This window comes from Phaethon aethereus (genome assembly GCF_964289735.1).
Source record: "Phaethon aethereus genome assembly, chromosome: 1".
Taxonomy (NCBI): Eukaryota; Metazoa; Chordata; class Aves; order Phaethontiformes; family Phaethontidae; genus Phaethon; species Phaethon aethereus.
The window spans coordinates 222,107,868-222,119,744 of NC_138575.1; the positions used below are offsets into that span (position 1 = coordinate 222,107,868).

At 52.0% G+C, this 11,877-nt stretch overlaps 1 protein-coding gene across 1 annotated transcript in view; it reads right to left on the minus strand.

Moving 5' to 3' along the window:
• Positions 1-211: 211 nt before the first annotated feature.
• SLCO2B1 (solute carrier organic anion transporter family member 2B1) overlaps positions 212-11,877 on the minus strand; it is a gene marked incomplete at both ends in the record, with an annotated part of 45,935 nt that continues 34,269 nt past the window's right edge. Inside the window, 6 exons of the mRNA XM_082004388.1 lie at positions 212-386; positions 1,937-2,057; positions 2,752-2,816; positions 4,653-4,822; positions 9,636-9,795; positions 10,957-11,149. Coding sequence (XP_081860514.1) covers positions 212-386; positions 1,937-2,057; positions 2,752-2,816; positions 4,653-4,822; positions 9,636-9,795; positions 10,957-11,149 — 884 coding nt within the window. The remainder of the gene's footprint in view (positions 387-1,936; positions 2,058-2,751; positions 2,817-4,652; positions 4,823-9,635; positions 9,796-10,956; positions 11,150-11,877) is intronic.

Here is an 11,877-nt window from a genome sequence, read left to right on the forward strand (position 1 = left end):
GCAAGCTGCACCACTGAGGTGGAGGCGGCTGGTGTAGAACAGTGTAAGGACAGACTCCCACAGCAGTACAGAAGAAGCACATCCCACCCAGAAGATTATGAAGCAGCCCCATTGTCTATCTCTCCAAGCATCCATCCTTCACAGTTCAAGTGTGGGGTGATTCACATGGCTTCACCTCCCTGGACACAGGTCACAATTCGCATTTTTGGCATCACACTTTGGATTCTGGGCTCTTTATGGAGTTTCCTGCCAGTTTCTCCTTCTCTGGGTCTGCTTTTGTCTCTGCTGCGTTACTGGCTTCCTTCTCCTGCCGTCTGAGAATCACATACACAGTCACAAAGCACAGGAAAGCGCCCACCTCAAAGAAAAACTGGAGACCAAGATACCTGTGGAGTGGAAACACAATAAATCAGGGCACCACGCACCAACAGCTCCAGGAACCCAGCAGATACTGAGCATGGGGATGCACTGGTGAGGCCGCACCTCGAATCCTGTGTTCAGTGTTGGGCCCCTCACGACAAGAAGGACGCTGAGGTGCTGCAGTGTGTCCAGAGAAGGGCAACGGAGCTGGGGAGGGGTCTGGAGAACAAGTCTGATGAGGAGCGGCTGAGGGAACTGGGGGTGTTCAGTCTGGAGAAGAGGAGGCTGAGGGGAGCCCTCATCGCTCTCTACAACTGCCTGAAAGGGGGTTGTGGTGAGGTGGGTGTTGGTCTCTTCTCCCAACTAACTAGTGATAGGACGAGAGGAAATGGCCTCAAGTTGTGCCAGGGGAGGTTTAGATTGGATATTAGGAAACATTTCGTTACTGAGAGAGTGGTCAAACATTGGAACAGGCTGCCCAGGGAGGTGGTGGAGTCACCATCACTGGAGGTGTTCAAAAAATGTGTAGATGTGGCACTTGGGGACACGGTTTAGTGGGCATGGTGGTGTTGGGTTGATGGTTGGACTTGATGATCTCAGAGGTCCTTTCCAACCTTAATGATTCTATGATTCTATGATGGGATCTTTGGGCATATTCAGCAGTGGGCAAGCAACAGCAGCAAAGCCCTGGCTCCCGAGAAGGGTGGCAGAAAGAGGAGGAAGAGCTAGGAAGAGCTACTTCTTTTTGGTGTTACGTTAACAGATCATATCTCCTGGTAAAAAGGAGCCATACACAAACATGTCTTGGGGTTGAGTGTGACTAGGACTTGCTGCAGCTACTGGGCAGGGAGTCATTTAATGGTGAATTTGCAACAGGGGTGGAAGACCACCTACAGCTCCCTTCGAGCATCCCTACTGTGCACAGTCTGGATTTGGTGTCCTCTGTGTGTCGAGCTGGGCTGTTCTGTTCGAAGATGAACCCCAGGGTTCAAGGCACCCTGCATGGACCCTGCACCACCTCACCGGCAGCTCTGAGGCTGGGCTCACCCCTGCTGCTGCATTCCCTCCACAGAGAAGGTGTCAGGACAGGCTGATTGTGTCTATGCTCGTGAAATAAGTAATCATAGCATCGTAGAACAGCCCAGGTTGGAAGGGACCTCAGAAGATCATCTCGTCCAACCTTTCATGGGAAGGAAGATGATTATCTAGCACCTTGTCCACTCGCATCTTGAAAACCTCCAGCAATGGGGACTCTACCATGTCCCTGTGGAGGTTGTTCCGGTGGCCGATTGGCCTCGCTATAATGCAGGGAGTGCTTCTGGAAGTGGACCTCTGTGGCCTATAGCATCAAGTTAGCATGGTCCTTGGCGCGGTTTTGGCTTGTGCCAGTGAATTCCCTCCAAACCATTGCTGAGCACTGCTGGGAGTTAGCGCTGGCCCGGGGGGATGCGAGCGTCCCTGTTTGCTCAGCATGGCATGTGCAGCAACTTATTCCATGTTGGAGGTGGCCCGATACCACGATCCCCCTGGGTCTCCCTCTGCACCCCCAGCCCTCATCCTGACCGCCCATCCCTACCTTTGCCGGAAGAGGTTGTTGTCGTAGTATCTGCAGGCTGCCTTCCTGTCGCACTTCTTCTCCCAAAGGATGCAGGTCGTGTCGATGGCGCTGCCGTACAGAACGGGCCCTGGCATCCACGCTGGAAGCAGAGGGACAGAGGGGGCTTTGTTATGTTATGGAAGCACCTCAGGCAGGACAGACCCAACCCTGGTTACTTTCCCACGCCTTAGGGTGGGAAGTGGCTGGGGATGGTTTCCTCTGCTGTGGCCCATGAAGCCGCTGGTCCTGCGCAACACACCCAGGGCTGGTTGTGTGTTCACACCCCACCAAGATACAAGAAGGTCCTTCTTTCTCATTGCTCTTTGATAAGGGACCATCACTCATCCCAGGAATGACGCTCACCTTCCCACAACTGCAGTGGCATGTTCTGGGGGCCTCCAGGTGAAAACTAATTTCCACCACAAAAAAAAAAGACAACTAGTGGGATCACAGGACGTGGACTGCAGCCACCCTGATACGCTGGAGGCAAACATGGCAGCGTCGGCACACAGCCAAGGGTTGTCCTCCTGGACCCCAACTTATTCCCTGCCCTCTTTTATTTAGCCATGTAGATGTAGCCCCACGGAGATGCTTCTTTCCCTCCCCACCACGTGCAGCCCCCCAGACCCTGCAAGGCAGCATCCTTCCCTGGCTCGGGACAGGCTTTGATCAGTCTGAAACTCTGAATAAACAGCACTTTTGCAGCCCTGGGGCTGCTCAGGGATGAAATCCCCATGAATCCTCACGAGCTGCCATGATTTTCCAGGATGGTATTTCAACGTGTTTTAATTTACCTAAAACTCTCAGCAGCATAAACTGTATCCCAACCGCAAACGATTTGTCTTCAGGCTGGATGCTCCTGGAAAACAAAATGGAAAGCGTGCCCTCTTGCATTTGCGCAAAGATGGATGTTTCCCTGCCTGGCATCGCACGGAGCCTTACCCAAAAAGTCATCCTTCAACCCAAAGCCCCAAGGACCCCAGGCAGCTCCCGTTTACATCAGCAAAAATGATGCTGTTTCATTCATTAGGGCTAGAAGCTAGAAGCTTACCACAGCCTTTTCCTGGCCTGAAAAACCTACCAAACTCCGTAAGAGAGAGGGAGGAGCCCAACTAAGGGGGTTTTTTTTTGCTTTTAGTTTAAAGAATCTGTATGAGTAAAACACAGAAACCAGTATAGCTGCCAGGTCTGCCAAACACAAGCAATACAAGGGATGCTTTTTGTAACTGAAAGAGAAAAGGGATTTACCCACTGAGGAAGTGGCTTTTTTTGAGGTGGGATGCCCCAGTGTACATTTTGGCGGCACCCCAAATAAATAAATATTTTTTAATGAAATAAATATTGCAGGCTGTGTTTCCTGCTGGGTTCACACGTGCGAGAGGGCTGGGTGGCAGAGGACCCCCGGGTCATGCCACCTCAGGGCACTCATCTTCCCTTTCCCCTCTGCCCAGTGTGTGCACAGCTCACTCATGGCATAAATGGTGATTTAATAATGCCTGGGAGCCAAGGCAAAAACAGCTTTTCCCTAAAAAGCAACTGTTCCGAGTGCTTCAGCCACAGCAAAATTGTTGGAAATATCATTTATAGACTAACACAGAGATTCCCCCGTACTCTCCCCTCTCCCCCAGCACAGCCCCAGCCTCAGCCCCACCAGCCTGGGGCTCGTGTGGAGGCTGGGTCCAGCCTGCCACTGCCCACCCCGTCGGCACCTTCCCAAGGGTGTGGGAAACTGGAGTCCCAATTGCTTCTCCACACCGGGAAGGGAGGCTGTCTTCAAGTGAGATCCATCAGAGGACAGAAGGTAATGAAATCTCTTAGCTTAGCACGGAGCTGCGTTAAAAAGCGCCCACGTATGGCCGTGCTAAATTGACATTGAGTTAATGGCGCATCTCGTCACTGAGGCATCAGCCGTGGGTGGGGAGAAGGAACGGGATGGCTGCTGGATCTGAAGGTTGCGCTGAGACCTGGAATGGGAGGTGCTGATGGCAATGTGGGGTCCCCGTGAGCCCCACGGCCCCCTCGGCGGGTGGAAGTGCTGTGGGTGCTGTGGGTGCCTGGCACAGCATGACACCCACCGGCTGCTCCTTGCCTGAGCCTGTTGGTGAACACCATGCTGCCTGCAAGAGCAATTGGCCATGCAGCACTGGTGGCTCCATGGCAAAGCCTCTAGCAGCCTGAAATCGCCACTTGCTGCTTAGCTCCGCAGGGATCAGCAGCAACAGCCAGAGAGACCTTGGAGGAGCCTTTGCCGTCTTAGGGCAGCAGGAGCTCTGTTAGGGCAGGGTCTGCAAGAGCGAGTCCTGAAGGTCTCTCCTGCTTCAACGTTTGAGGCTGGAGCTGCGTGACGTTTCTGTCCCGCCCAGACGTGCCAGGTCTTTGCTAGCAAAGCACAGCCTGCTCCCAAGCCAGACACAGCCTAGAAGATGGACAACCACCTGCACTGCCAGGTGACAGGAGCAGGGAAGCCCCATTCTCCATTCCCTGCACCAACACGTGGAAAACCCACGTAAAAGCAGTTGGGAGGAACTGGGCACGCAGTGCAGTATAGATTTAACCCTTCAGTCCCTCAGCTGGAGAAAACCCTCCTCCTCAATTCAAGGACCGCTTGGTTTTCCAAACACAACCTCTGGATGCCTCTTCTGCCATGCTTGAAGGAGTGGCCGCCCCTAGACCATGGCCAACCCGGTCCGCTCACCTGAGGATGATCATGAAGGACGGTGTGTGGGACATGCTGGCAAGGATCCCCGCCAGGCAGGACAGGACCACAAAGGGCAGGAAGAGGTGGGAGCAGCCAGTGCCACAGGTCCCAGGCTTGGCAAACCCCGCGAGCCTGTTTTCGGAGATGCAGCTGCAGTTGTAGTAGTTCTGCAGAGAGGAGAGAAAACCCAGAGGCTGCTCATCATGGAGATACCAGGGATAGCTGCCAGCTGTCATAGATAGGGAGGGTGTTTAGGTTTTGTCTGTAAATAATTAGCCGTAATTAGCACTCAACACTTCAGGGAGCAGGGGGAAAGAAAAGAAACACACACAATTAAGCTAGCGGGGAATAACAGACTGAGTGGCTGAGGAAACACATTTTTACCATCCCCACTTCCAGCCTCCAGCATGCTGCCATCTCCGAAAGGAGGTCCCAGTCCCACCAGGTCCCACGGGCATCACTAGGATGTCACACGCGTGCGCACGCCGAGCTGATGGGGAAGCTGGGACCACCGCGGTACCTCGGCTCACCTCGCTGTGCTTCCAGCGGCCCCTGGACGTGCCCCCAGCCCCGATGCATCCTTGCCTTGCTGGTGTGAGCCCCAGCAATGCCTCCCTGCCCCCCACAGTGATCCTTCCATGCTCCTGCTTCCAGACCTGTGTTTCACGCCTGTTGCGCACAACACACCTGCTGACACACAGGTTTATTTCAGCGCCGTTGTTTGCCAGCCCAATGCTTTGGCATCCCGCATAAATCCGGACTCTTGGCATGGAAAAATCTCACCCACAGCTGATACAACATTCAAGCCTGATGTGAGCTTACTGGCCCGTGTTGTACCTTTTGGAGGAGGTCTCCAGGGGAGCAGCCTGGGCTCCATCACACGTACCCAGCTTGACTCCTGCTGCCAGACCCTTTAACCAGGGGCTACATGTCGAGCAGAGCTGGCAACTAAAGAAAACACTTGCCAAGGGAAAATGCAAAACCTCACCTTTGAGAGAGGGTCAGCGTTAGCAAAGGAAGGATGCCTCAGGGCGAGGGATATGGGCTTTTTCTTCTCTCCAAATTTTAGTCACTATTCTCTTTTTTTTTAACAAGAAACCTCATTTTCGGCGGGAAGAGACCTTTAATAAAATGAGCGTGATCTTCTTGTTGCCAGAGGGGGACAGATTCACGGCAGGATGGCAGTCTGCAGAAGGGTAATCCCAGAGGCAGGAGCAGCCCAGGGTCTTCTAAATGCCGTTCCCACATCACTGCCTGGGGAAGTGGCACGGCTGATGCCCCTAAAAGACACCCACAAGGAACTGCTCCTGGTTGAGAGCATGGCGGGGAGACTTGGGATGAGAGGGGACACAATCCCTCCTCCTACCTCTAGGAAAGATGATTTAATATTTTAAATTAAGACTGGGATTTATCTTCTTCAGCCAACGAACTAAACCACACTCATCATCTGGGCTCCTTCTGCAGTCATGGAGGGAGAGGTGGGTCTCCGCAGGACCCACTACAGATAAGTACCTACGAGAGCTGAGATTAATTTGGGCCAAATCAGTTAACAAAAACACAATTAGATAAATTAAAACTCGCTCGACCTGTGTGACTGCCACCTTTTACAGAAAACCAGGGTCGCGACATTGAGGGGACTCGCACAAAGCCACATGGAGACAACGGGCTGGAGATGCACACGATGGAGGCACAAGGCAGGGCGCTGCCCCTTCCATTCAAAACCTCGGAGGATTTTAGACCAAGGAGGATTTTAGAGCTGCAAAAAACTCTGAGCAGCGGGGACAAGCCGCAAAGCCGCCGGTGGCCTGTCTCCGTGAGATGCACGGTCTGGGCAGCGGTGCCACGAGGCTGATGCAGCGCCAGGGCTGGGGAGAAGCCCAGCGAAGCAGGGAGAGGGGAATATCCGTGAGCAGCCCTGAAACCAGGGCTGCGGTTTCCGGGCAAGGGCAGGCAGCTGGATGGCACAGGTCCAGCCCTGGATTTTTCAGGGCTATGCGTCAAAAACTCCCAACAGTACCGTTTAGCAAGTTGTTTTCTTAAGAGAGAAAGCTGCTCACACCAAACTCTGCCTGATGCTGTCTTATTTCTACTTTTTCTCCCCGGCTGAGGTCTCCCGGTACGCCAAATTTTGGGGTGTGTGCTGCCCAGCTCCGATCCGACCCAGCTGGCAGCAGAGGGATGTCCCTGATCCCACCCGTGGCCGTGCACGACGAGAGCAGAGAGGTGCTCAGAAACCCAGGAGCCCCGTGGCACAGAGATTCCCGCAGCCCCAGGGGAGCCCCCGCGGCCACCTCAACTCAATCAGTCACGCCGGACCCAAACGGGTAGCAATGCACTGAAAGGTTGTCACTGCAAGGTCCTGCTCTTGGCAAGGTTTGCAGGCTCCCACTGTTGCCCATGAAATTTGGGGATACAGGGCGATGCAAAGAGCAAATTGCTTTCGGTGCACAAGGGCTTTCAAGTGAAAGTGCTAAAGCCAAGCTTGCACTGTGCTGGCCTCCTCTGGAAGGGCTGCAGCAAAGCTGAGCCCAAAGTTGTAGGTTTTTCCGCACATCAGGAGGGTTTCTAGAAACCCGGGCATTTGGGACATGGAAAGCAATGGGCAATGAATGCCACAGGTCCCTGCACTGGCAAGGAGATGCTGAAAATGGTAAGAAAAGTGCAATATAGCAGAGGAAGCAGGAGCTGAGGATGCCGTAAAGTCCAAAAATCTTTTTTTCCTTTCCTGCAACAGGTAACACCCAAAACCAGAGAGGGACTGAGGTTGCTCTGCAGACGCCTGAGCTCAGCTCCTAGTCCAGCATGATAAAGGAGCAGAGCTCAGCATCTGTAGCCACATCACGGTGTGCCATGAGCTCCCCTGTCCCAGGGAGACGCAACTCCAGAGACGTAGAGTTGGCTACTACGTGCTGGCACATGGCTTGGCATTTGTAACAACATATTGAGATACGGGCCCCGTGCAGAAGAAGCTCTCACACAACTTAAATGGGATCAAGAGGTGGAAAGAAGATTCAGCAAGTTATCCCAGCGCTAAAGGAAGAGCTAATGCTGGCTTTACCAAGCAGCGCTTGCATGGCACCACCAAGGGAGCCCTGATTTTGCTGTAGCGTGTGGCTACACATAATTAGGCATATAATGAATGCAGGAGTGGGTCGCATTCAGGAGCACAGGACATCAAAGGGCTGGAGGCATCTTTGAGGAGGCAGAAGCAGCTAAAAAAGGATCTGCTGTACAAAAGGCAGGAGCAGGGATGCAGAAAATCACATTTGGGACTAAGTTCTGGCAGAAAACATAATTGTTATTAAAATGAAGTGTTAATTAACAAAATGCTGCTAAAAACTGCCCAGACAGTCCCACACTGCCATTATATCCTGTGCCAAGAACACGGCGGAAAACTACTCACTCTGCATGGATTGCTGTTTTTCGGATAGGTATTTGAATTGGCAAAGATCTCCTTACTATTCATTTGTTGAACCGTATTGCCTGGAGACCCAACAGACAATTGGCACTGGGAAAACTCATCCCTGTTGGGGTTTTGGGGACAGGCAGGGAGCAGCAGAGGGGAGAGAAGCACAGGGCCAGGTCTGCAAATCAAGGGAAAGCCAAGAGAAAGGGCTTTCTCTTGGCCGAGAGAACCCCATTTCTCTAGCCCCCACAATGGGACTCTCCCACTAAACTGTCCTCTCGTGCAGACACTTGGCTTGACAACCAGTACTTATGGAGAGGACGCATGCTGCAACTAAATCATGACTTTTTAACCTGCGAATCTGCAGGCTGAAAGGCGAATAACATCGCTCTAACAAGGCCCTCCCAGAGCATTCACCGAAGGTCTGCTACATGTCAGTGCTACGTGTACTGGGGCAATGGTCCCTCCAGGACTGGCTTGCCCAGAGCATACAGAGTTGCTCCCTGAGTCCCCAAAAGCAAGACTTACCTCGTCTCTTAATCTATAGATGTAGCATCGTTATAACAAGTTATATGATGGAAACACCCAGCCTGCATCTGCTAAGTATCAGTTAAGGGTTTTCAGGTGGTATTTCCCCCCACTCTGCAGTTTGGACCAAGCGCAGTTTTGCATTTTGCTTCAGGGAAAAAAAAAAAAAATATTTGTTCATTCTAGGTTTTGAGCAGTATTTTAGGTAAAGCCCAAGGAAATACTATTGGGGGAGCAGTCTGGGTGATACCTGCTGCAAGACATCGAGTATGTGAAAATGTGTACCACCTGCCTTGATATTTTGTCTTCACAACCCTGGAAAAATGGAAACACTCAGACTCCATCCAGTTTCAGAGAATTTCAGGCATGTGATGCCTAAATTGGGAGCCTGGTTTTGGTAGGTCCCTGTTCAAGGAACAGAGATGGGGCAATTCACAGCAGGAGCCTGGAGGTGGGCTGACTCACCCCTTGGAGAAAGCATCCCTTGAGTACAAGAGGCATCCATGGACTCGGGGTCATGCTAAGTGCTGTGATTAGCCTTCCCATACTGCATGCCCTCCTGTCCCACCACAGCAAACACAGCTAAGAAAGGTCACCTTGTTGGTCACCATTTAGTTGGGAAGGGAAAGCAGAAGGTCTTTGCATCTTCCATGCAAGAAGTCCACTCAAGCTGCTGGGTAGCAAGGTAGATATTGAAGCTAGGGTCTGTGGAACAAAACCTGACCTGGGGGGGAGCGGTGGGCGGGGAAGGACACCTTGACATCCTAAAAGGCTGGATACTTCAAAGGTTTCTGTCTGCTGCCTTGGCCAAGGACCTGTACTGGAAAAGGCTGTGTTATACTGGAGAGTGCTAAGAGACACTATCTACAAGGGGTTTTCCTGGGACATTCTCAACCTTCCCCTGCTCATCCCACAGGCTCATGCAGAGTTTGTCCAACGCTAACATCAGAACATCAGAAGACCTAATCGCCAGACTTGAGCGCTGCATTGGTCATCCCTCATTAGCCACCCCAAGCCAGGACACTAGCGCAGTGGGAATGACTCACCAGGACTGCGTTGCTGTCTGCACTGATATTTACGACTCTGCAGCCGGCGGAACAGGGTGAGATGTATTCGATAGCGTTAGAGCCGCAGATGGGGTTATAGGCTTTCTCGGGGCAGTTACACTGGAGGTTACACTCCAAGGCGTGGTGTCCAAATCCAGAGCTACGACAGGAAGAAAATATTAATACATGGTATTGAGCATCATTAATATGCATCTTATATAGAAAACATACTGCACATAAATTGAGATGCGTAAAGAAACACTTCATTGTTTAACAAAACCTTCCCCATATGTAAGGACCCATAGAAATTCTACTGTAACACCCGAAGCCTTTGCTCCTTCTGCTCCAAATGATCAATGGAGTCACCCATTTCTGTCGTATTTGGCCCCAAATGTGGGGTCTTGGGTAGCGTAACACCACATTGTGGGAGGTGGTGAGCTCCCTGCTGGGTGCTTGGACCAGTTTCCACTGAGACCACAGGATGCTGAATATGGAGTGGGGCCAGAGGAGGCCCCAGCAACGCTCCGAGGGCTGGAACAGCTCTGCTGGGAGGACAGGCTGGGAGAGCTGGAGGGGCTCAGCCTGGAGCAGAGAAGGCTCCGGGGAGACCTTCCTGCAGCTGCCAGGGCTGAGAGGGGCTGAGGAGAAAGATGGGGACAGACTTTTTAGCAGGGCCTGTAGCGACAGGACAAGGGGTAACAGCTTTAAACTGAAAGAGGGGAGATTTCTACTAGAAATTATGAAGAAATTATTTACTGTGAGGGTGGTGAAACCCTGGCCCAGGCTGCCCAGAGAGGTGGTGATGTCCCATCCCTGGAAAAATCCCAGGTCAGGCTGGACGGGGCTCTGAGCAACCTGCTCGAGTTGGGGATGTCCCTGCTCATGGCAGGGGGTTGGACTAGGTGGCCTTGAAAGGTCCCTTCCCACCCAAACCATGATGTGATCCTGTGATTCTTTGATTCTATGATTCTATCCCAGAGCTGGCCCCTGCCCCAATCATTTGCCTGTGAGTAGCGCGCTGCACTTTCCAAGATGAATCTTGTGTTGTTTGTGCCAAAATATGCTTACTTCAGGTTTCACAACCAGTCATTGAAAGTAGAAGGAATAAAGACGCAGTGGATTTGGTGTTTATTCACAAAAGCATTAATTTCTAGCCTTATTCTATCATTGTTAACCGTTTCTCATGAGGGAAAAAAACCATTTCTGGGTATTCTGCTTAACTCCCACCTCCACTCCAAGGAGTGCGGCTGGGAATGGGAGCTACCCACAGGGAATGCGGGTATGACCCACCCTTGCCCAGACTAGGTGTAGCTGCTGGTACCTCTCGCTGTAGGTAACGCCTGCGACCTTCTGCGTGGGGCAGCCGAGGAAGAGGAGGGGGAAAGCCACGAGCAGGCAGAGGAACATGCCGAGGACGCACATGGCGCTGCATTGCCTCAGGGACACCTGGAACCGCTTCAGGATGGCACCACCCACCACGATGCCCACCATGGCTCCAGGGATGTTCACAGCACCTGTGGGGAAAGGCAGCTCCTGTGCCTTTGTTTTCCACCCTCCGAGCTGTATCAGGTGCTTCGTTACAGCGAAGGCCCAGAGGAGTTGTCGTTGGGCTCCGATTTTTCAGCATCGGTGATCTGGAGGGGACCGAGTTTTTTGCAGGGACTGGTGGGTTAATGCTAAGAAAGAGCAGTTTTGCAAAAACAGCAGGATCGCACGGCAAACTGGCTGTCGCATGTATCCATGCATGGAAGATGTAGGGACCAGTGAAAAGCTATGCTGCACCCAGCGAATGTGATTTTTCAGTGCAGACAGGAGAAAATATTAAGTAAACCTGGAGAGGATATTTAATTTCTGCATAATGCAGTAATGTGCCCGCTTCTGCTGTCATCATTGCAAAACTGCAAAGGTTTCCATGACAGACTCGGCATTTTGCAAAACCCACCTTTACAACAGGATACCAAAGGGCAAACACAGAAGTGCTATCTGTTTAGTTCAACAAAGAATCAATGGGGAGGTTGCTTTCAGCCCATAAATACCCACGCAAGGCAGGGATTTCCAACTGCAGAAAGCTTTTTGATCTAACAGGAAAAGGCAAAGCAGGATTCAGTAGCTGGGAACAAAAGCTAGATAAATTCATCCAAGAAATACGGTGCACGTCTCTAACAGAGCGGGTAAATCAAGCCTGGGAACAACTCAGCAGGACACATCAGTGTTAAATGCTTCAGCATTTAACCTTTCTGCC